Consider the following 24613-nt stretch of genomic DNA (forward strand, 5'->3'; position numbering starts at 1 on the left):
ATGCTAAATGACTTTTTTTCATCAGTATTTACAAAAGAAAATCCCATGGCAGCCAATATGACTAGTGATAAAAATTTCCCATTAAATGTCACCTGCTTAACCCAGCAGGAAGTACAGCGGCGGCTAAAAATAACTAAAATTGACAAATCTCCGGGCCCGGATGGGATACACCCCCGAGTACTGCAGGAATTAAGTACAGTCATTGATAGACCATTATTTTTAATCTTTAAAGACTCCATAATAACAGGGTCTGTACCACAGGACTGGCGTATAGCAAATGTGGTGCCAATATTCAAAAAAGGGGCAAAAACTGAACTCGGTAATTATAGGCCAGTAAGTTTAACCTCTACTGTGGGTAAAATCCTGGCGGGCATTCTAAGGGACGCTATACTGGAGTATCTGAAGAGGAATAGCCTCATGACCCAGTATCAGCACGGGTTTACTAGGGACCGTTCATGTCAGACTAATTTGATCAGCTTCTATGAAGAGGTAAGTTCAGGACTGGACCAAGGGAACCCAGTGGACGTAGTATATATGGACTTTTCCAAAGCTTTTGATACGGTGCCACACAAAAGGTTGTTACATAAAATGAGAGTAATGGGGATAGGGGAAAATATGTGTAAGTGGGTTGAGAGCTGGCTCAGGGATAGGAAACAAAGGGTGGTTATTAATGGAGCACACTCGGACTGGGTCACGGTTAGTAGTGGGGTACCACAGGGGTCAGTATTGGGCCCTCTTCTTTTTAACATATTTATTAATGACCTTGTAGGGGGCATTCAGAGTAGAATTTCAATATTTGCAGATGACACTAAACTCTGCAGGGTAATCAATACAGGGGAGGACAATTTTATATTACAGGATGATTTATGTAAACTAGAAGCTTGGGCTGATAAATGGCAAATGAGCTTTAATGGGGATAAATGTAAGGTCATGCACTTGGGTAGAAGTAATAAGATGTATAACTATGTGCTTAATTCTAAAACTCTGGGCAAAACCGTCAATGAAAAAGACCTGGGTGTATGGGTGGATGACAAACTCATATTCAGTGGCCAGTGTCAGGCAGCTGCTACAAAGGCAACTAAAATAATGGGATGTATTAAAAGAGGCATAGATGCTCATGAGGAGAACATAATTTTACCTCTATACAAGTCACTAGTTCGACCACACTTAGAATACTGTGCACAGTTCTGGTCTCCGGTGTATAAGAAAGACATAGCTGAACTGGAGCGGGTGCAGAGAAGAGCGACCAAGGTTATTAGAGGACTGGGGGGTCTGCAATACCAAGATAGGTTATTACACTTGGGGCTATTTAGTTTGGAAAAACGAAGACTAAGGGGTGATCTTATGTTAATGTATAAATATATGAGGGGACAGTACAAAGACCTTTCTGATGATCTTTTTAATCATAGACCTGAGACAGGGACAAGGGGGCATCCTCTACGTCTGGAGGAAAGAAGGTTTAAGCATAATAACAGACGCGGATTCTTTACTGTAAGAGCAGTGAGACTGTGGAACTCTCTGCCGTATGATGTTGTAATGAGTGATTCATTGCTTCAATTTAAGAGGGGACTGGATATCTTTCTGGAAAAGTATAATATTACAGGGTATATACACTAGATTCCTTGATAGGGCGTTGATCCAGGGAACTAGTCTGATTGCCGTATGTGGAGTCGGGAAGGAATTTTTTTCCCCATGGTGGAGCTTACTCTTACCACATGGGGTTTTTTGCCTTCCTCTGGATCAACATGTTAGGGCATGTTAGGTTAGGCTATGGGTTGAACTAGATGGACTTACAGTCTTCCTTCAACCTTAATAACTATGATACTATGTAAAATCATAAATGATAAAATATATTTAAAAAAAATAATATCTTATTAGTTATTCAAGAAGTAAATCTGAGTATTTAGTTCTCGAATTTCCTCCCTTTGGGGAAGTTCTTACATGAAAGCAGGTGGACAATTTCAGATCTCATAATGGTACGACTAGGGCCCAGATATTGTCCCCCTCCCCTCCATGCCTCAGATATCACGGTGCACGACTCCATGTTGTCCCTCAGTTGTTCCTCCTGGAAATTTATAACCAGATCCGATTTCATTGGGGCGTGTCAGGTGACAGTTAAGAGATCGTCTGCCCCGATTGGATAGTGTCCAAGTATGAAGGGACACGCCCCCGAGGTTTTAACTTTATCCATTTCCAGAATGAACAGAGGGACTCCACAATCCCGAGTTCCGCGGAAAAGTTCTATGAGGTTTTTTTTGTTTGTTTGTTTTTTTAAACAGGGGATGCGATCAAAATTTTTTTTTTTTTTTTTTAGTAAATACTTGCATCCCCTATATTAAAAAAAAAAAAAAAAATCCTAGAACTCTTCCTGGAACTCAACATTGTGGAGTCCCTCTGTTTATAAAGAGTCCTGCTTATAGAGCTAAAATCAATGAATAAATGAAGGATTTTAGGGAAAGGGGATGTAGCATTTACCCTGCGGGGTACGCCTCTGCTAGTCACCTTTGTGCCTTCACTTCCGTCCGCGTTTACGTAAGAAAGCTTCCGCCGCACGTAGAACAGCATGTCGTCCTGCCGAGGAGCCCATTTCTCCATAAAATAGGTGGAATACATCCAGGTCCAGAATACAATGCGGTCATCTTTAAAGCAGCCTGAAAAGACAGAGGAATAATAAAAAATAAAAACATTAAAAGAATAAAGATTAAAGATATGTATATATGTATATATGTATATATGTATATATGTATATATGTATATATATATATATATATATATATATATAATTTTATACACACACACACACGTGTATATACTTTGATGTTTTTATTATAAACAATATAATAATTCTTAAAATGTTATAAACAATAGAAAAAAATAAATTCACAAAGTTCACAATATTCAAAAAATAAAACCATGGTAGATCATATGGGATCGTACAGCTGTGGACTGTATTGGGCAGCGCCAACATTGGTTAGATGACATATCCATCACTCCCTTTAGTTCCATTTTTCTGCCCATATACAAGAACAGAAGGTACCATGTTCTGGATTCATTATATTTTCCCTTTATTGTGATTTTTTTTTTTTGGCTTTCATTTGTACCAATTTCTTCTTTTAACTTGCATCTTTTTTTAAGTATTTCAAAAAGTTTTTTTTGTTTTTTTTTAATTTATTTAATTGTTCACCACAATGGTCCGGCTCGCTCTATATTTTTTTAATAATAATTATAATTTTTTATTATTATTCAGATGCTTTGGGCAGATTCACCCACTGTGACAAAAAAAAAAAAAAAAAAGTGCAACATTTTTGCACAAATGTACTCCAGTCCAAAAACCCCCACCCCTGGATGATTTTTAGGGATGTTTATTTTTATTTTATTTTTTATTTTTATTAGAATATACCGTATATTGTTTTTCCCGTGTTGGATCACAGAATTAAGACTGTAACCGAATAACTCTGTTATTGTGGGATTCGATCGATATGTACTGCCATTTCCTTTTTTTTTTTAAATTGTGAGCGTGAAGAAAATCAACGCCGGATGCATCTGGTGGCGGAGTATCTATGGTGGAGGATTGGGCACCAAAATTCAGCATGTCTGATCGGTTCCCGACCCTTTATCGAGGAAAAGATGGATTTTCTCATTGGATGGTTGGAAGGTCCCAATACGAGGTTCTTGTAGGTGATATTTACAGTATGTCCTTCGTCCATGAGGCATGTTAAAAATAAATTTTTTTAAAAAAGCATTGTGTCCTATTTTCCAGGTGAGATTATTCCACTTTTTCAATAAAAGCTTTTTGCTAAAAATTTAAGGGTTGCGTTTTTTTTTTTTTTGTTTTTTTTTAAATCGAGCCTAGTTCCCCATCAATGCCGTCACGATTCTATGGCATTTACAGGGGAACATCCACAGTTTTCCTTCAGAAGGCAGTCACACTATTTATAGGTGACAGAATCTTGGATACGTTCCCGAAAATTAATCACGGGCTGCACATCCCAAAGCAGAAGGAATAAGGTGAAATTTGTCTATAAATACCAGGGGATGAGCTTCGGGCTGTGATACTTTTTTTTCATGGACTGAAAGATAGGAGACGATGGACTGTTTGTTTGTTTTTTTTATTCCCCCTCATCAGAAGGAAAAAAAAAAAAAAAAAAAAAAAAGAACTCCCGACCACACTCCCGACCACACTCCCGACCGATTTTCTCCTACAAGGAAATATCACTGACATGCGTATGAGCCCTAACGCTCCTCTCACACTGTGTTGTGTCCCACATTTGTTGGTCCCGTCGCAGCTTTCATCCGAACACCCCGTAAAAAATGAGATTCGGGCTTATGTGTTGACAGGGCCATAGACTATAAGATGGTGCCGACAGTCAACATGTGCTGTGTCGTGCATTATTTTTGGACCTAAACGCCTACTGGAGGCGGACATTCAGACGTCGTGTAAAACTGTCCGAGCATGGACTGGACGGAGGTCTCCGGACCCATATAAACTTCTATGAGGATTTCGAACACCAGTCAAGAGACCGACGGCCAGTCCAGGCTCGACCCGAGCTCAATGGACATCCAAATGCTCCATGAGAGTTTGGTCATGGCGTTAGACATCCGAATTTAGTGCAAATTTCAGCAGTTTTTCTTGTATGATAAACAGAACAAAACGTTAGTTCTCTCATAGATCAGTCTGTGAAAAATGGACTTGCATAACCCATTTTTGATCCTACACTCGGTCAGCATTGGACATATCTCCACGGGTCGAAAAATCGTGAATGGCCCCAATCACTAATGGATAGCACTCATGCTGAGGACCCCAGCACTCAGCGTTACCACCGAGCCACCCACTGCATTCTTAGAAAAGGAGGAGGCTATCCATGATTTTTCTTTATGGAAATAAACCATATTTCATGACGTGGTCATCTAGAAGCCGGTACGGCACTAGATACATAACAAACCACAGCATCGTAGATATTGTACTTCTGTCAGTGGGATCCACCAATGATCAAATCTTTATAGAAACAACCAGATGGTCCAAAAACAATAACCCATGGGTGGGATACAGATCTTGGAAGTTGGATTTGATCCCCGATAGATCCTATAGAAAAATAAAAAGTGCCCAGAAGCCACTGGTCCTTCAACAGTCAGAACGAGCAGCCGAACACCTAAGGTGACCTAGACCATGCAACAACCGTTGACTCAAAGCTCAGACGACGGCCATTTCATCCGACTCCACGCCTGGTTATAGTAAATGGCACATAGAGGCCACTGCTTTTCTTTAAAAAAAAAATAAATAAATTAAAAAAAATAAAAAAAACCTTCACTTCTCTTCTGTCATGGGTTCTCGTCAGATCATCATCTGGTGCCATTAGAAATAAAATCTTTTTTATCCCCCCCAATGTTTTCGTAAAATTATTCTCTTTTCAAGATGTCTGTAAATGAGAAATCATTTGACCAACACAAATATGAGAACCAAAAAGTCTTTATTAATCAAGCAAAAAAAAAAAAAAAAGAAACCAACAAACTCCATAAATCCTTCTCAAGCACCTAAGCCAACGATCGATAGAAAGAATAAAAGCACAAAAACTGAAATTTGTTAAGAATTACATCTTCTTTTCTAACTGTTAAACCTCAAAAAAAAGTTCAGATTTCATCTACGTTAACCTTCTTCTTCAACATCTAGTTAGCTTTTCATCTCGTCAAACCTGGTATCTGGTACTACAAGAAATAAGAACTTCCACCTTGCGGCCAGAAGACTACCAATACTCCCGAATAGGGTCTACAACCAACCGACCAAGACGCAACTGTTCCTGGTTAGGGTCTACAACCAACCATGACTGGAACCATCCTTAAAGGTCTTCAAGCCATGAAGAATATATTGGGCTACTGTTATGATAGGTTACCAATTCTTCGACATGGCTTCGAGAAGTATCCTTCAGGTTTATCGCGGGCTTTTGACGTTTCATGTAGCTACCTTCTACATCTTCAAGATGACCCTTTGAAGTCACCATGGTCTATGGTTGGTCATAGAAGACTATCCCACCTTTCCAGTATTAGAAACATAGGAGAAGAAAAGAAGACAAAGATGTCCCCATCTGGCCGGTGATTTTTCCCCAATGGACAAAATTTTTTTGACCCAACCGATTACTTATAACCATTTCTCGAGCCATTTGTTCTCCACCTATACTAAGTTTTTTAATACTTATTTGCCAAAAGTCTGAGATGTTACCAAATCCTCACGATAAGTTGCGTGAAACAGATAAAGTACCAAAGAAATTTGGGGGAAAATTGTCCTAAGGATACTCAATTCAAGACGCTATCGTCACTACGACCATCTCTGATGTTGGCTTTTGGAGTCGGGTGTACATGTCACCATGAGACTGACTCATTACAGTGCCCGGGGGTAGGACTTTGTTGGCTGGTAACCAGAATGTGGTGGTCTCATTCAATAATGGTGCAAATCGTCCAAAGTTTTATCATCTTGGCCTAAATCATAACATAAACCTTTCCTCGATGTAGCACCATCTTCCGTATATTTCTCCTCGACAAACCTCCCGTACTAATCGAGGGCACCGCCTGGTGTTGTTTCACTTCGCCCGATGGTAGGGGTAAAATTGGTGGGGGTAAAATTGGCAAATTACATTGAATGCCGACAGAAAAATGTTTGGGACGTACATTTGCGGAATTTCTTTTGTGCGTTTTTCCAAAATAAGGGTCGGTGTTGGTACCGCGGTGCGTCAGGCGAGAGTTAAAATCTGTCACTCTGGGCGCAACTCTTTTGGGTGGGGGTAACTTGATTTTTTTTCTTTTAGCAAATTTTGGAACAAGGTCTTCAAAGGGACTGTTCGTTGGAGAATCGGGCATGACTTCTACTTCCACTAAGGATTCCTCGACTAAACTGCTGCTACCACACGTCTGGTCGATGGAGGACACGTCTGGTACCGATCCAGCATAGCAGTGGTCCATGGCGGCCATTTCCGCTTCTGTTAAGATCACATTCGCACTCCTTTTTATTTTTTTTACAGATGTGTTTGGTTCCTCTTCTTTCTCCTCTGCCGGGGCTTTTTGGGGGGCTTTCTTTGGAGAGTTGAAGATGGTAGGGATTGCTCCCCTTTTCAGAAAATACGAGCGTCCTCTAATTTCGTAGCACTCTCTGTGAAAGTGAAGAGAACACATTCGGTAACTTCCTCTTGGCGCTTTCGAAACTTTTTTACTGAATTCCTTCAGGTTTCCGAAATCTTGTTTCGTCTGTAGGAGCCACGTCCTCACATTTTCGATTTCTGGTGGGAAGGCGTGAAGAACCGGAGCCGGGTCTTTGGTTTTCGAAGAGGAGGTACAGCCTTGTACTATACAAGAAGGCATCCTAGAACACATCAAAACCAGATTTGAGGAAGACGTTAAAAACTAGACGACAGGACAGATCTATATTAATCGAGAGGGGGCTCCACTGATGGGACCATGGTCTCAGTCATCTATGTGAATGAGGAGTTACTGAGCATGTGCGACCACCACTCCCAAGCATTGGCCGCACATGCTCAGTACCACTCTATCCATACAGTGGATTTTGGGACCTCTGTTCATGTGATTAATGGTGGAGGTTGAAGCCCCGGCGATCATATAGTTACCACCCATAATGTGGCTAGGCGATATGTTGTTTATGGTACACCCCTTTAAAGGGATTGTCCAATACTTCAATATTTGATCAGTGGGGGGGGTGCTAGGGATCTCCACCGATCAGCTGCTTTCGGTGCTCAGTAGCGGAGCGAAATCGCACAGCTCCGTCAACAGTATAGAGGCCAAAGTGGGGTACTGCACATCTGTCCCCATTCATTCAAATAGGGGCAGGTGTGTAGTATCCGGTCACGGCCAGTATACAGTTGATGGCGCTGTGTAGTTCTGCTCTGCAACAATCACTTCCGGAACCAGGAGACTCTGATCCGTCAGATCCTCCACCGATCTGATATTAATGGTCTATTCTAAGGATAGGACAACCCCCTTTAAGCCCAAAATGTGAGGTAGTAGCCTATTCAGTGCCACCTTATGTATGATGCTGAAGGCAGAGTTTGGGAAGTGATGGGCAGAGGGTGATGGAAGGAAGGTCACAATTTTTTTTTACTTATCTTTGGGCTCCTATGTGTGGCTAAATCTGGGGTGGGAGGGGGATGTTGTAAAAATATACAGAGGGGCACCCAGATATTTATTTTTAAAGGGGCAGGGAGGGGTAACTAAATTAGTAAAGCAACTTTTTTACATTTTTTCGAAAAACAGTGCCACGCCAGGTCATATTTGGTACTGCAACAGGGAATGGAAATAAGCTGCAATACCACAAACAACCTGTAGACATGGGTGGCGCCATTTATAGACATAAAACAGCCAATCCTCTCTCAAAAGAGGGGGGGTATATTATGACTGCATGTATAAGATAACTTCCTAAAAAAAAAATATATATATATATATAACGCAGCTGCTGTGTACATTTAAACAAACCAAGAAAAAAATAAAAAGGGAACTAAGCTGTATACACATACACAGGCTTAGTGGAAACAGTCATCAGGTAGATCTTCCTCAATTTGGTGCTGGATCTTTAACCCTGGATTCTGATTTTGGATGATAAGCGGCTAACGAACACTCGATGCCGCTGATCTCTGGCAATGTTATAAATCCAGCGTCTCGCTATTTCTAGTAACGTACATGGGGTAAGGGGGCTGCCCCCCCCACATACGCCTCCGATCATTGGGGGTCTCGCCAATTTGGAGTAAGCCTGTGCGGCTGCACATGTCTCATGTGACTGCTGTGTGCGAGCAGCCAGGACTATGGATGGAGGCCGGGCCAGTGTGCAGCAGGAAGGGCGGAGGAAGAGGAGGAGGGCTGAAAGTTGGGAGCTGCATGGGGGAGGGGGGCTGCCATCTGCAAGCTGGCGGGGGAGGGTTAGAGTAAGAGGAGGCTCTCGCTACCTGGATGTCGCCCGCTCTGAATGTGGCACAGCAATGTGAACAAAGCCCCCCAACAAAGAGCAGAGATCTAAGAAAAGCTACAGCTGCTGCAAGAGCGAAGCCCCAGGTCCTGGAGGTCATATAATGTGCAGTTAAAGCCGAGGTGCAGCGCAGGGTCACATCGCCCACCCGGCAGCACCCATGGGTGCCACATACCTGCCAGCTCGCCCCCACAACCTCCGCGCAGTCCTAGCTCTGCTAAATCCGGGCTCAGCCCTGATCTGTGGCTGCAGCTGCTCTGCACCTCCTGGACACTGAGCTGTAGTCTGAGACCCGCCCCCTGTCCACTTCTGATGAGGTCACCGGCTCTTCCTGTCTAGGCTCCTCCTCCCTGTGCTGCTGCCATTGGCTGCTTTGTAAAGCAGCAGGAAGTCTGTGTATGGAGAGCTGATCCCCCGGAGGCAGGCGATTTACTTAAAGGGGTTGTTGGGAAATTAGTAAAAAAAATTAAATAAAAAAAATGGCTGTTTTCTTCCAGATGGAGGGATTGGATGTTCTATGTACTCCACATGCTTTACACTGCAGCACTGCTCTATTACAGATAATAATCAGGTTCCCTGCAGATAACAGCAGTGACAAAATTAAGTTTTTTTTCTTTCCCAGTAAAAGGATCCTGAAGTCATTGGGCCCCTGAAAGCCCAGAGACACAGGGTCCAATTATTGCCTTTTTTAAAAAAATAAATAAATTTAGGTCACTGTGTACGGCATTTGGGGTTTCCATCCGTTTTTGGACGATTCATTAATTGTGACTTTCTAAAGAGTTCGCTAAGTTTTTTGCGCAATTTTTTTTTTTTTTTTTGCACAAACTTCCTGTTGCTTTTTGCACACAAAAACAAACAAACAAACATTGGAAACAAAATATAAAGAGCAGTTTTGATTTTGTGAAAAATTTGTGAACCACCTGTGCTGTTATTTGGGGGGGGGGGGGGGAAGTACAATACTTTTCAGACACCATGGACACCACAGATGCAGAGACCATGACACCTCCAGGACATTGAGTATCCGGCAAAAGATTCTCACAAATGGAGAACGTTTGTGCCTTGTGAATTTTTCCCATCAATGCCAAATTCCCAACGAGGCTTTCACCCTAAACCTCAAACCACCTGAGGCCTCCTGCTTGGTACCCGAGCCCCCCCCCCCCCCACCCCACCCCACGAGCGTCAGGAAATGGTCTGAGGCCTCCTGCTTGGTGACCGAGCACCCCCCCCCCCCCCCCGAGCATCAGGAAATGATTTGAGGCCTCCTGCTTGGTGCCCGAGCCCCCCCCCCCCCCCCCGAGCATCAGGAAATGGTCTGAGGCCTCCTGCTTGGTGACCGAGCACCCCCCGAGCATCAGGAAATGGTCTGAGGCCTCCTGCTTGGTACCCGGGTGTCAGGAAATGGTCTGAGGCCTCCTGCTTGGTACCCGGGTGTCAGGAAATGGTCTGAGGCCTCCTGCTTGGTACCCGGGTGTCAGGAAATGATCTGAGGCCTCCTGCTTGGTGCCCGAGTCCCCCTAGCGTCAGGAAATGGTCTGAGGCCTCCTGCTTGGTACCCGAGCGTCAGGAAATGATCTGAGGCCTCCTGCTCGGTGCCCGAGCCCCCCCCCCCCCCCCGAGCGTCAGGAAATGGTCTGAGGCCTCCTGCTTGGTGCCCGAGCACCAACCCATTCCCCACCCCGAGCGTCAGGAAATGGTCTGAGGCCTCCTGCTTGGTACCCGAGCACCCCACGAGCGTCAGGAAATGGTTTGAGGCCTCCTGCTTGGTACCCAAGCATCAGGAAATGATCTGAGGCCTCCTGCTCGGTGCCCGAGCCCCCCCCCCCCCCCCGAGCGTCAGGAAATGGTCTGAGGCCTCCAGCTTGGTACCCGAGCCTCGTCACCACTGTAACAAGACCGGACAAGTACTGGGCCTAGCCGCCAACAAGAAGCCATGTACGGGACCCCCAGTCAGTGGTGGGTCTGGATGATGGACACGTATCGGACTGCTGACCTATGGGGGAGGGGGGGGGGGGGTTCGGACCTCCAGCGGGTCACAATCACAGTCATTCAGCTAACGGAAAAGTACGGTCATTTTTTGTAATGGTTTCCTCAGCCAGACGTCCCAGCTCCTCACCGCTGATATCATCGCTGCGTCTGATTAATATTTCATGAAAAACAAATTCTGCCATCTGTGTCATGTGACGGCGATCTCATCCCAGAACTTCCCCCAGAAACACGGGGGATCTGAGGTCAGGGCCGGTACATGAGTAATGGTCGTGTGTCATTAGTAGACCCTCCGCCATGTAGTCATAGCGGAGCGTCAGGTGCAGGACCAGGGATGGGAGGACTGGACGGCTGCCCGGGGGGTGGACACAGGTAGGATGCATCATGGGCGGACTTGTTGGCTCCCAGGATGCGGCAGGGGTAGGATGAGGGATGCACCCATCCGGCGGGTGGCAGGGGTAGGATCATGGATCGGCTCACTGGGTGTGAAGCTAAAGGTGACTAAAGAAGAGGTGTGCAAGTTGGGTATTAAAAATATCTAACTAGACCCGGGCAGTGAGTCCTCCATTTCTCCCCATGCTTTACACTGCAGCACTGATCGCGGGTTACCAGAGCCATCCAGGAAAGGCAAATTAGGGAAAATATCCCCATCTGGTCAGCAGGACTGATTATAAGCAGTAACACCAGATAGTGACGTCCCATAAATCCGCACCTTTAGGCTTTCCCAACATTTTTTTTTTAGGACGTCCCTCTGTAATTCCTCCTGGAAATGTGCGACTTGTGTTTTCTCTCCTCTTGTAAAAGTCCAACTAATAAGAGAGAGCAGGGAGGACACAGGACATGGAGAACACCGAGCCGTCAATTCCAGGAGGAACAACAGAGGAACCAATGTGTCTGCCGACCCCTGCGCAGCGGCCACGAAGCCGTATATGACGGTAATATAATCTCCGGCAGCAGCCCCCCTCCCCATCGGGGGCTTTATCTCCGTGGACGACACGCCTCATCACAGACTCCTCTCGCCCCGGTAGAGGTTTTATTAGGATCCCGTCTCCCGTTATGACTCAGCCCCTCAAAGAAGCAACAAATGAAACGTCCTCAGTGAGTGGGAAAGTGAACTGGTGCGAAACGGGTGAAAACGAGATCCAGGACACAGCAATAAAACCCGATATCAGAGCGCACCGAGTGTTGGCGCTTGTATTATCTGAGCATCAGATTACGGTATTATTTGTGCAGTGTACGGTGGCGGAATGTAAGCTGTACGGGGATGATATTAGTGGGCACAGTATGGCGGTTCCATTACAGCGCGGTATGGCGGTATTATTAGAGAGCAGTATGATTAGTTTTAGATACTCTCGCAGGCGACATTACAGCACAGAACGGCATCAGCGGTGACACTGCAGCACAGATGCGCCACTCGAGCATAGCATGGCGGCATTATATTAGAACTGCATGGTAAGGTTCATTGGGCATTGTATGGCGGTATTATATGGACACAATACAGGCATTACTTGAGTCCCAGACAGGATTATAATGTAAAGGGTTTTTTTCCCACTTCTCACCAACCTGCAGGGTGAGAACGAGGGTCCAGAATCGCCCCCCACCACCGGTTGTGGCAGGATGACAGCCCCCTCCTCAGCCTGTACATCGGCCCCCAGGGGTGTACAGGAGCCACAACCAATATTTTCCTATTTACTCATTGTAACTATTTGGAGGCTCCGTGTGACTTGTGTAACCGCAGTGCGAGAGGCGAGACCACACTGAGCAACAAGGGACACATAGCAACCCTGCCAGGGAAGGCACTGCACCAGCAGAATAGTGAGTGCAGCTCTGGAGTATAATACAGGAGGTAACTCAGGATCAGTAATGTAATGTATGTACACAGTGACTGCAGCAGCAGAATAGTGAGTGCAGCTCTGGGGTATAATACAGGATGTAACTCAGGATCAGTAATGTAATGTATGTACACAGTGACTGCACCAGCAGAATAGTGAGTGCAGCTCTGGAGTATAATACAGGATGTAACTCAGGATCAGTAATGTAATGTATGTACACAGTGACTGCACCAGCAGAATAGTGAGTGCAGCTCTGGAGTATAATACAGGATGTAACTCAGGATCAGTAATGTAATGTATGTACACAGTGACTGCACCAGCAGAATAGTGAGTGCAGCTCTGGAGTATAATACAGGATGTAACTCAGGATCAGTAATGTAATGTATGTACACAGTGACTGCACCAGCAGAATAGTGAGTGCAGCTCTGGGGTATAATACAGGATGTAACTCAGGATCAGTAATGTAATGTATGTACACAGTGACTGCACCAGCAGAATAGTGAGTGCAGCTCTGGAGTATAATGCAGGATGTAACTCAGGATCAGTAATGTAATGTATGTACACAGTGACTGCACCAGCAGAATAGTGAGTGCAGCTCTGGGGTATAATACAGGATGTAACTCAGGATCAGTAATGTAATGTATGTACACAGTGACTGCACCAGCAGAATAGTGAGTGCAGCTCTGGAGTATAATACAGAATGTAACTCAGGATCAGTAATGTAATGTATGTACACAGTGACTGCACCAGCAGAATAGTGAGCGCAGCTCTGGGGTATAATACAGGATGTAACTCAGGATCAGTAATGTATGTACACAGTGACTGCACCAGCAGAATAGTGAGTGCAGCTCTGGAGTATAATACAGGATGTAACTCAGGATCAGTAATGTAATGTATGTACACAGTGACTGCACCAGCAGAATAGTGAGTGCAGCTCTGGGGTATAATACAGGATGTAACTCAGGATCAGTAATGTAATGTATGTACACAGTGACTGCACCAGCAGAATAGTGAGTGCAGCTCTGGGGTATAATACAGGATGTAACTCAGGATCAGTAATGTAATGTATGTACACAGTGACTGCACCAGCAGAATAGTGAGCGCAGCTCTGGGGTATAATACAGGATGTAACTCAGGATCAGTAATGTATGTACACAGTGACTGCACCAGCAGAATAGTGAGCGCAGCTCTGGGGTATAATACAGGATGTAACTCAGGATCAGTAATGTATGTACACAGTGACTGCACCAGCAGAATAGTGAGTGCAGCTCTGGGGTATAATACAGGAGGTAACTCAGGATCAGTAATGTAATGTATGTACAAAGTGACTCCACCAGCAGAATAGTGAGCGCAGCTCTGGAGTATAATACAGGAGGTAACGTAATGAATTTAGAAAGTGACCGGTGTCTGGCAGTGAATCCGCGGTTACATAACACGACTGACTACAATATTGCAGTTCCGCAATAACCTGAACACATAAAAGCACCTATCGTTACTGGTACATGGAGGGGGCCCTGGGGGGGGGGGGGGGGAGAGCTGCCCCCAATCCTTTGTGTAATGTTTGTGCCCAGATAAACCACAATCAATAGCGGAAGGAGGAAGTTTTCTCGGGTGACATGAAATGAGGAACTGAGATAATTTGTGGGATCAGCGACCAAAACGGACAGATCTGCACATTATTTATAACTTTCTCATTAAACTTTGTAAAAATTCTCTTAAAGGGGCAAATCCTAGTCAGACATTGGCAGCATCTTTCTAGATCGTACCATCTGTGACGGATAGTCTTGTGACATGTTAAGGTGGAGTTCCCCTTTAAGTACTATGGACGATGAGAACACTGAGAATACAGAGACAATCGGAGGGGCCACAGATCAGCAGATAGATAGTCTGCACTGGCCGAGCAGGACGAGGCGATGAAAGATTTCAGAACAGTCCAATTCTAGCACCTGCACAATTAGAGGCTTCTGGCCCTTTAAATAACATCATGTTACAACACCTATTTTCAACTCATGAACAAAAGACCCTCCTTAGACATATCTGAAGCTCCCAAAACCTCCATCTCACCTGACACCACAGCTGGACGAGTTTCTATTAAAGGGATGCTGCATTTAAAGGTATCACGTTATAGTAGTGCAGCACTGCCATAAAGCGAGCTGGGACATAACATCTTATGGCTGCAAGTCCGGATGTTGTGAGCGCTGCAGACGGGGATAGGAGATATTTCCTGAGCACCAGAACCGGACCCCTGTATAGCGACCAGACCCCCTGAGCGCCGGGACCAGACCCCTGTATAGCGACCAGACCCCCCTGAGTGCCAGCACCGGACCCCTGTATAGCGACCAGACCCCCTGAGCGCCAGCACCGGACCCCTGTATAGCGACCAAACCCCCTGAGCGCCAGCACCGGACCCCTGTATAGCGACCAGACCCCCTGAGCGCCAGCACCGGACCCCTGTATAGCGACCAGACCCCCTGAGCGCCAGCACCGGACCCCTGTATAGCGACCAGAAACCAGCAAAATGGAAACACAAGAGGCTCAATATAGGACGGATGGAGGAAGAATAAACAGATAGAAGAACAGAAGAAAAAAGTGAGAATAATAATAATAACCTGATGGAATGTAGCGGAGATAATACATCGTCCATAACCTCACAGTGTAACACACAACGGCTGTATACTGGGGGAGTCCTGACAGTGTAAACGGCAAATTCTCCAATATAATAATATATTGCTATAGTGTGTATTACTACATACACACACTATATATACACACACACACCGTACACTATACACACACAGTGCAAACACCATATATACACACTGTATACACACACACACACATTATATACACACCCCACACACTGTACACACACACTGATTGTACACACACACACCGTACACTATACACACACACACAGTACAAACACCATATATACACACACTGTACACACATATACACACACACACTGTATACATATACACACTATACATATATACATATATACACACACACATTCTCAGCCCATCACACGGTGTAGTTTCTGCTTGCCCCACTATCTGACCCCCCATCGGACAGTTCTCCCCACAGCCCACAGTGATCCGCACCGTGTGAATACAGACAGAACAGGTTGTATATATGGAGGTCGCTGTTGATCCTTCCGGTGATCGGCGGCCGCCCGGGATGGGTCCTATTGTGGCCGATCAGCCCGCTCACCTCGCCCCAGTACTGACCATCCATCGTCTGACCCCGACTCCCCCGGATCCCGCCCGCTCCCCCGGAGCCGCCACTCACCCAGGCCGCTGATCTCCTGGCGGATAGTGAGGCGGTTCCTCTCGTCCACTATGGCTGAGATCATCTGCTGGAGGGAGCGGTCCAGACCCCCGTTCTCCTCCTCTCTCTTCCCCACCCGGCTGTGACTCTTAACCGCGGCCATCATCCATCGGGCTCCTCCGCTGCCGCCGATCCTCTCATCGCCCCGCTCCCCGCGGCTCAGTGACTCCCGCCGGCGATCCCGACCCCCAGTCAGGCGACGCTTCCTTCCCTCATAGCGGATCAGCTGGGCGCTTCCTGCAACAGTATGGAGAGACAGCCAATCAGAGGCCCGTTAGTCTAGACAGGGGCGGAACCTAACGAGAGATAGCCAATCAGCTCGAGGAGAAATTACAAGCAAGCGGCGAGTCTATGGGAATAAACAACCAATAGGGAGCCGGGAAAGAATGACAGCGGGCGTGGTATTGTGAGACCTATCCAATCAGTGTACCGAGAGGGGCCTAGGGCGGGCATTCGACAGCCAATCAGCTGTCACTGTGGTTTAAAGGGACATAGAATGCATTAGGTGACATGTGCGCCGCAGACAAGTTCACCCTGAAGGCGGCCGGAATGTGTGTGTGACCGGAATACATCATCGTGGCTGCTGGGTGTGGCCCCTCGTCTGTATCTCAGGGGCCACGATTCCTATTATGCTGAAATCAAGCCTCACAATCAGCCTTTTACTATGGGGGGTACGACCACACGGCGCGTAAAAATCAGACACTTGTGGACTTCAATGCAAATCAGCAGCAAAATCTGCATGTGGAAAATGTAAATTCTGCTGCTGATTTTTTTTCCCATCTGCTTTAGGGTATGTTTCCACGTTCAGTTTTGCTTCAGGCTTTGGTCAGGATTTTATGCAGGTAAAATCCTGACCAAAAATGCACCTGAGGTCACTGGCAGGTCACCTGCGGTGTTCCTGCGTGTTTTGCTCATTGTAGCAACATGCTGCGTTCTGAAAAAACGCATGTGTTTTTTAATGCACAGTGGAGACGGGATTTCATTAAATCCCCTCCACTATGCTGTAAAATCAGGACGCTGCGTTTTTGACGCTGCGGCTCAACGCTGCGTCAAAAACGCAGCGTTTCCTGAACGTGGACACATACCCTAAAAAGGTGTGAAATCCGCGACAGAAATCACAAAAAAAATCTGTTTATAGGAAATGTGAATGTTACTGCTAATTTCTCCCATGTAAAGAGTAAAATCTGCAACAGAAATCAAGAAAAAAAAATCTGCTTATGGGAAATATAAATTTTGCTGCTGATTTCACCCATCTCAATTAAAAAGTGTGAAATTTGCACGGAAAAAAATAAATCTGCAGCCCGTGCATGAAATTTTGGCCTCGAAGATCTGCAGGTTTTTCTATTTTTGTCCTGATAAAGTTTGAGATAAAGTTTTTGTTTTTTTCTGCCACGTGATCGCAGTCTTTTCTGTTTCCATAGGATGGATACTCTGCAGGCCACTCCAGCGTTACTTTTGGGTGAGGTTTTTATTAATTTATGTGCTGCAGATGAGGAGCTGAAAAAAAAAATCTGAGCGGAAAATGAACATAAAGGCTAATGGGAGAATCTTAGGCTGAGCTGCAATACCAGACACAACCTGTGGACGGATATGGCGCTGTTTTATCATTCTAGACAACCCCTTTAATTCTGTCCCTCCATAGCTGGTTACATAAATGCTGCCCAAAGTATCCCTTTAAGGAGGCAGTGGTGCCCTAAGTGCCACGTGACGGCCGTGGGCATTCTTGGGATCCAGGAAATCTATAAACAGAAAGATAGTGAGGAAACACTTAGCTAACATAAATGAATTCAAGTCTCCGGGTCCAGATGAATTACACCCCAGATTACTGAAGGAGATAGCAGAAGAAATTTTTGAACCACTCTCCATAATCTTTGGAAATTCTTGGAGAACAGAAGTCCCAGAAGACTGGAGAAGAGCAAATGTTGTTCCTATCTTCAAAAAGGGGAAGAAGATGGACCCAGGGAACTATGGGCCGGTGAGTGACTTCCATACCAGGAAAGATCTTTGAACAAATTATTAAACAACATGTATGCAAGTACCTGGATAAGAATGAAGTGAATAACCAAAGTCAGCATGGGTTTGTAACTAACAAGTCACGTCAGACTAACTTAATTTCCTTCTATGACAGAATCACTGACTGGGTGGATCAGGGAAATGCTGTAGATATAGTATATCTTGACTTCAGCAAAGCATTTGACAAAGTATCTCACACCATCCTTATTGAAAAAAAAAAAAAAAAGTGTAAGTATGGAATGAACAGGGCAACTGTTAGGTGGATTCATAACTGGCTTAGTGATCGGACCCAAAGAGTGGTCGTAAATTGCTGCACATCCAGTTGGAAGAATGTCTCTAGTGGGGTACCACAGGGCTCTGTCCTGGGCCCTGTATTGTTCTGATTTAGATGAAGGAATTGAGGGTACACTGATTAAATTTGCTGATGACACAAAGCTAGGAGGGATATCTAACACTAGAGAAGAGAGGATTCAAAAGGATATAAATAAACTGGAGCAGTGGGCAGCAACAAACAGAATGGTTATTAACAGGGTAAAATGCAAAGTACTACATTTGGGCAATAAAAATGAAAAATGCATATACAGAATGGGAGGAATAGGGCTAAGCAACAGCACGTGTGAAAATGACTTGGATATACTAATAGATCATAAACTGAACATGAGTCAACAGTGTGATGCAGCAGCAAAAAGGCAAATACAATTCTGGGATGTATTAACAGAAGCATACAGTCTAGATCACGTGAAGTCATTATTGCCCTCTACTCCTCTTTGGTCAGACCTCATCTGGAATACTGTGTCCAGTTTTGGGCTCCACATTTGAAAAAAAAAGACATCAACAAACTGGAGCAAGTTCAGAGAAGAGCGACAAGGATGAGGACATGGTTTGCAGACCGGTCACATGAGGAACGGTTACAGGATCTGGGAATATTTACCTTGCAGAAAAGAAGACTGAGAGGAGACTTAATAGCTGTCTACAAATATCTCAAGGGCTGTCACATTGTAGAAGGATCATCAATATTTTGTTTGCACAAGGAAAGATGAGAAGCAATGGGATGAAACTGACTGGGGGGAGACACAGATTAGATATTAGAAAAAACTAAATGACAGTGAGGGGAATCAATGAGTGGAAGAGGCTGCAACAAGAGGTGGTGAGTTCTCCTTCAATGGAAGTCTTCAAACATCGGCTGGACAGACATCTGTCTGAGATGGTTTAGTGAATCCTGCATTCAGCAGGGGGTTGGACCAGATGACCCAGGAGATCCCTTCCAACTCTACCATTCTATGATTCTATGAACCTTGGTGGGTTATATAATGGTGGCCATATTGGTTGTCGCCCTGGGCTGAGCAAAATTCTTACGTGAATAGAAAAAATGGCTTCTCTTTTCCCCAAAGCAGCACCATCCCTGTGCTCAGGTTGTGTCTGGTTTTGCAGCTAGACTCAATTGAAGTGAATGGATCTGACTTGTAATACCACAACGAGCCTAAGGACAGGGGTGGCGCTCTTTTTGAAAAAAATAAATAAATTTGGAATCGTTCTTTTAAAAGAATAGGATGATGTAAGGACATACTCTGCTAATTTTCGGGAACATGAAAAGTGTGAACAAACGGGGGGGGGGGGGGGGGGGGGGTGTTTGGGTTGGAGGGGTCTACACCGAGGGCTCCTGGCAATCAGGTGACCCCCTGAGGGCCACATTTGACCGTTGTCTCCTTTCATTTATGGGATTGGTAAGATTTTGTCAGATGTAACAAACCATTTGTAGGAAGTCACACAGCCTCCATCCCATAGACAGCAGCAGGACGCGGCCCCCATCCCATAGACAGGGGCAGGACGCGGCCTCCATCCCATAGACAGCGGCAGGACGCGGCCCCCATCCCATAGACAGCGGCAGGACGCGGCCCCCATCCCATAGACAGCGGCAGGACGCGGCCTCCATCCCATAGACAGCGGCAGGACGCGGCCTCCATCCCATAGACAGCGGCAGGACGCGGCCTCCATCCCATAGACAGCGGCAGGACGCGGCCTCCATCCCATAGACAGCGGCAGGACGCGGCCTCCATCCCATAGACAGCGGCAGGACGCGGCCTCCATCCCATAGACAGCGACAGGACGCGGCCTCCATCCCATAGACAGCGGCAGGACGCGGCCTCCATCCCATAGACAGCGGCAGGACGCGGCCTCCATCCCATAGACAGCGGCAGGACGCGGCCTCCATCCCATAGACAGCGGCAGGACGCGGCCCCCATCCCATAGACAGCGGCAGGACGCGGCCTCCATCCCATAGACAGCGGCAGGACGCGGCCTCCATCCCATAGACAGCGGCAGGACGCGGCCTCCATCCCATAGACAGCGGCAGGACGCGGCCTCCATCCCATAGACAGCGGCAGGACGCGGCCTCCATCCCATAGACAGCGGCAGGACGCGGCCTCCATCCCATAGACAGCGGCAGGACGCGGCCTCCATCCCATAGACAGCAGCAGGACGCGGCCTCCATCCCATAGACAGCGGCAGGACGCGGCCTCCATCCCATAGACAGCGGCAGGACGCGGCCTCCATCCCATAGACAGCGGCAGGACGCGGCCTCCATCCCATAGACAGCGGCAGGACGCGGCCTCCATCCCATAGACAGCGGCAGGACGCGGCCCCCATCCCATAGACAGCGGCAGGACGCGGCCTCCATCCCATAGACAGCGGCAGGACGCGGCCTCCATCCCATAGACAGCGGCAGGACGCGGCCTCCATCCCATAGACAGCGGCAGGACGCGGCCCCCATCCCATAGACAGCGGCAGGACGCGGCCTCCATCCCATAGACAGCGGCAGGACGCGGCCTCCATCCTATAGACAGCGGCAGGACGCGGCCTCCATCCCATAGACAGCGGCAGGACGCGGCCCCCATCCCATAGACAGCGGCAGTGCCATACAGTAACCACATAGTGCTGCAGTGTGCACATTACATGGAGCCAATAATGTAAATGAGGCCGCCCTCTGGTGGCAGCTGCTGGTAGTACTAGTAATGTATCACTTTTTCAATACATTTCCAGGTACAGTTGTTGCGATGTGGCCGGGGCTCAGAATGGGTGAAGGGCCGAAATGAATATGATGCAAGAGAATGAGGCCACTTGCTATATATAATACCGCCATCATCCTATGTGGCAGATTAACGATTGTGCGCACTCAGTGGTCCTGATGTGACTGCTACCTCTGCACACATTCTGTAATTAGGTCCAATTATTTTTTTGATGATTCATTTTATGACATATCATTATAAGGCTCGGTGCTCGTCTCTTTAAAAGCTCAAAATCCCATTCACATTGCCTTAAATTAATTGAAAACATTTTTTAATTCCTATAGTCACCACCAGGGGGAGCACAATGTATTGCAATTCATTCAGTATTATAGAAGTTATATTTTTGTACATAGGAGCAGTATTATAGTAGTTATATTCTTGTACATAGGGGCAGTATTATACTAGTTATATTCTTGTACATAGGGGCAGTATTATAGTAGATATATTCTTGCACATAGGGGCAGTATTATAGTAGTTATATTCTTGTACATAGGAGCAGTATTATAGTAGTTATATTCTTGTACATAGGAGCAGTATTATAGTAGTTATATTCTTGTACATAGGAGCAGTATTATAGTAGTTATATTCTTGTACATAGGAGCAGTATTATAGTAGTTATATTCTTGTACATAGGAGCAGTATTATAGTAGTTATATTCTTGCACATAGGAGCAGTATTATAGTAGTTATATTCTTGTACATAGGGGCAGTATTATAGTAGTTATATTCTTGTACATAGGAGCAGTATTATAGTAGTTATATTCCTGTACATAGGAGGCAGTATTATAGTAGTTATATTCTTGTACATAGTGGCAGTATTATAGTAGTTATATTCTTGTACATAGGGGCAGTATTATAGTAGTTATATTCTTGTACATGGGGCAGTATTATAGTAGTTATATTCTTGTACATAGGAGCAGTATTATAGTAGTTATATTCCTGTACATAGGAGGCAGTATTATAGTAGTTATATTCTTGTACATAGGAGCAGTATTATAGTAGTTATATTCTTGTACATAGGGGCAGTATTATAGTAGTTATATTCTTGTACATGGGGCAGTATTATAGTAGTTATATTCTTGTATATAGGGGCAGTATTATAGTAGTTATATTCTTGTACATAGGAGCAGTATTATAGTAGTTATATTCTTGTACATAGGGGAAGTATTATAGTAGTTATATTCTTATACATAGGGGCAGTATTATAGTAGTTACATTCTTGTACATAGGAGCAGTATTATAGTAGTTATACTCTTGTACATAGGGGCAGTATTATAGTAGTTATATTCTTGTACATAGGGGCAGTATTATAGTAGATATATTCTTGCACATAGGGGCAGTATTATAGTAGTTATATTCTTGTACATAGGAGCAGTATTATAGTAGTTATATTCTTGTACATAGGGGCAGTATTATACTAGTTATATTCTTGTACATAGGGGCAGTATTATAGTAGTTATATTCTTGCACATAGGGGCAGTATTATACTAGTTATATTCTTGCACATAGGGGCAGTATTATAGTAGTTATATTCTTGTACATAGGAGCAGTATTATAGTAGATATATTCTTGCACATAGGAGCAGTATTATAGTAGATATATTCTTGCACATAGGAGCAGTATTATAGTAGTTATATTCTTGTACATAGGAGCAGTATTATAGTAGTTATATTCTTGTACATAGGAGCACTATTATAGTAGTTATATTCTTGTACATAGGAGCAGTATTATAGTAGATATATTCTTGCACATAGGAGCAGTATTATAGTAGTTATATTCTCGTATATAGGGGCAGTATTATAGTAGTTATATTCTCGTATATAGGGGCAGTATTATAGTAGTTATATTCTTGTACATAGGGGCAGTATTATAGTAGTTGTATTCTTGTACATAGGGGCAGTATTATAGTAGTTATATTCCTGTGCATAGGAGCAGTATTATAGTAGTTATATTCTTGTACATAGTGGCAGTATTATAGTAGTTATATTCTTGTATATAGGGGCAGTATTATATTAGTTATATTCTTGTACATAGGAGCAGTATTATAGTAGTTATATTCTTGTACATAGGAGCAGTATTATAGTAGTTATATTCTTGTACATAGGAGCAGTATTATAGTAGTTATATTCTTGTACACAGGAGCAGTATTATAGTAGTTATATTGTTGTACATAGGGGCAGTATTATAGTAGTTATATTCTCATACATAGGGGCAGTATTATAGTAGTTATATTCTTGAACATAGGATGAAGGCCAGCTGGACTTGTTGATTTTTGCAGATGGTGTAGTGAGTATCGGGGAGCCTGACTGTCCTCACTTGTTTTTACATGTGTGATCACAGCACATGAGAGTCCCCAGACCCGTGAACTACACAGATAAATACATTGAATTCTCTGTGTGGTTAGTTATGGGTCACATTCTCAGCATTTCATTAAGGAACAGGCTCTGCTACATTCATTGAATAGAAACAATTGTAAGAATGTGGAATGTCAGCACAAATCTGATATAGGAGTATGAAGTCACGTATCTCAGGTCTGGTCTCTGGTCAGATTCCAAAATAGGACTAGAGAAGACATCCTAGGTCATATTGAGGTTCACATCATATATGCAAACTGAATTCCTTGCCTAAGATATTCAGCTGCAGAAGTGTCTGATAGCCGCTTATCACCCCCACCTTACTAGTGGTTCAGTATGAGATCGAAAGATCTGCTAGAGATCTAGAGGTTTTTCGCCCCATAAAACCCGAATGACCATGTTATTTGGAAAACACTGTGTCTCAGTGGTATAGAATTGGAGATCATGTTGACTCAGTACTCTGTAACCCAGGGGTGAAATTTTCAACACTGCGTGACACTGGAGTGAAATGTTCAGGGGTGCAGAATATAGTTACTGGTGTCCCACTAATCCAATACTTTGTAACTCGGGAGTGCAGGATATAGTTCCTAGTGTCCCACTAGCCCATTACTTTGTGACCCAGGGGTGCAGGGCATGGTTCTTGGGGCCTCACTAGCCTAATACCTTGAAACCCAGGGGTGCAAGATATAGTACCTGGTGTCAGAGTCAGTATTTTGTGACCCAATGGTCTGCCACCATGACCCAGTGACCCATTGGTTTAGTGTCACTTCTAATCAACCCTTAGTATCCTACCATGCTCTCTTCATGCAATGTAAAGATCCTGGTGGCCCAGTGGAGCTAATATCTAGTTCTCTGTGACACAGTTGTGCAGTATTTAGAGCCTGGTACCCCAATACTCTGTGACCCATTGGTGAAGCATCAAGACCCTGGTGACCCAGTGGTTTAGTGTCTTTTCTCTAATCAAACTTGTATTTTAATGTCTGTTCTCAAGAGTCCTGGTAGCATAGTATTAAACCCCTGGTGGCCCAGTGGTGAAAAATTCAGGTAACTTTGTCCCACTAATTTAGCACCCAGTACT

At 44.9% G+C, this 24613-nt stretch overlaps 1 protein-coding gene and 1 long non-coding RNA gene across 4 annotated transcripts in view; both read right to left on the bottom strand.

Annotated features, from left to right (window-relative positions):
- Positions 1-24613, bottom strand: part of KIAA0930 (KIAA0930 ortholog) — a 44123-nt gene that overhangs the window by 17273 nt on the left and 2237 nt on the right. Inside the window, exons 2-3 of one of the 3 annotated variants that reach the window (XM_077266626.1) lie at positions 16066-16341; positions 2476-2651 (exon numbers count right to left, since the gene is read on the bottom strand). In XM_077266626.1, coding sequence (XP_077122741.1) covers positions 2476-2651; positions 16066-16210 — 321 coding nt within the window. In that variant the 5' untranslated portion in view covers positions 16211-16341. Of the gene's footprint in view, positions 1-2475; positions 2652-16065; positions 16343-24613 lie in introns of those variants that run through there. The other 2 variants (XM_077266627.1, XM_077266624.1) reach the window with 2 other exon arrangements.
- Positions 5452-9306, bottom strand: LOC143776841 (uncharacterized). Its single transcript, XR_013215925.1, has 2 exons — positions 9135-9306; positions 5452-7348 (listed from the first exon to the last, which is right to left on the bottom strand). It is a non-coding gene; the product is annotated as an uncharacterized LOC143776841 (long non-coding RNA).

This window comes from Ranitomeya variabilis, chromosome 5, assembly GCF_051348905.1.
Source record: "Ranitomeya variabilis isolate aRanVar5 chromosome 5, aRanVar5.hap1, whole genome shotgun sequence".
In the NCBI taxonomy this organism is placed as follows: domain Eukaryota; kingdom Metazoa; phylum Chordata; class Amphibia; order Anura; family Dendrobatidae; genus Ranitomeya; species Ranitomeya variabilis.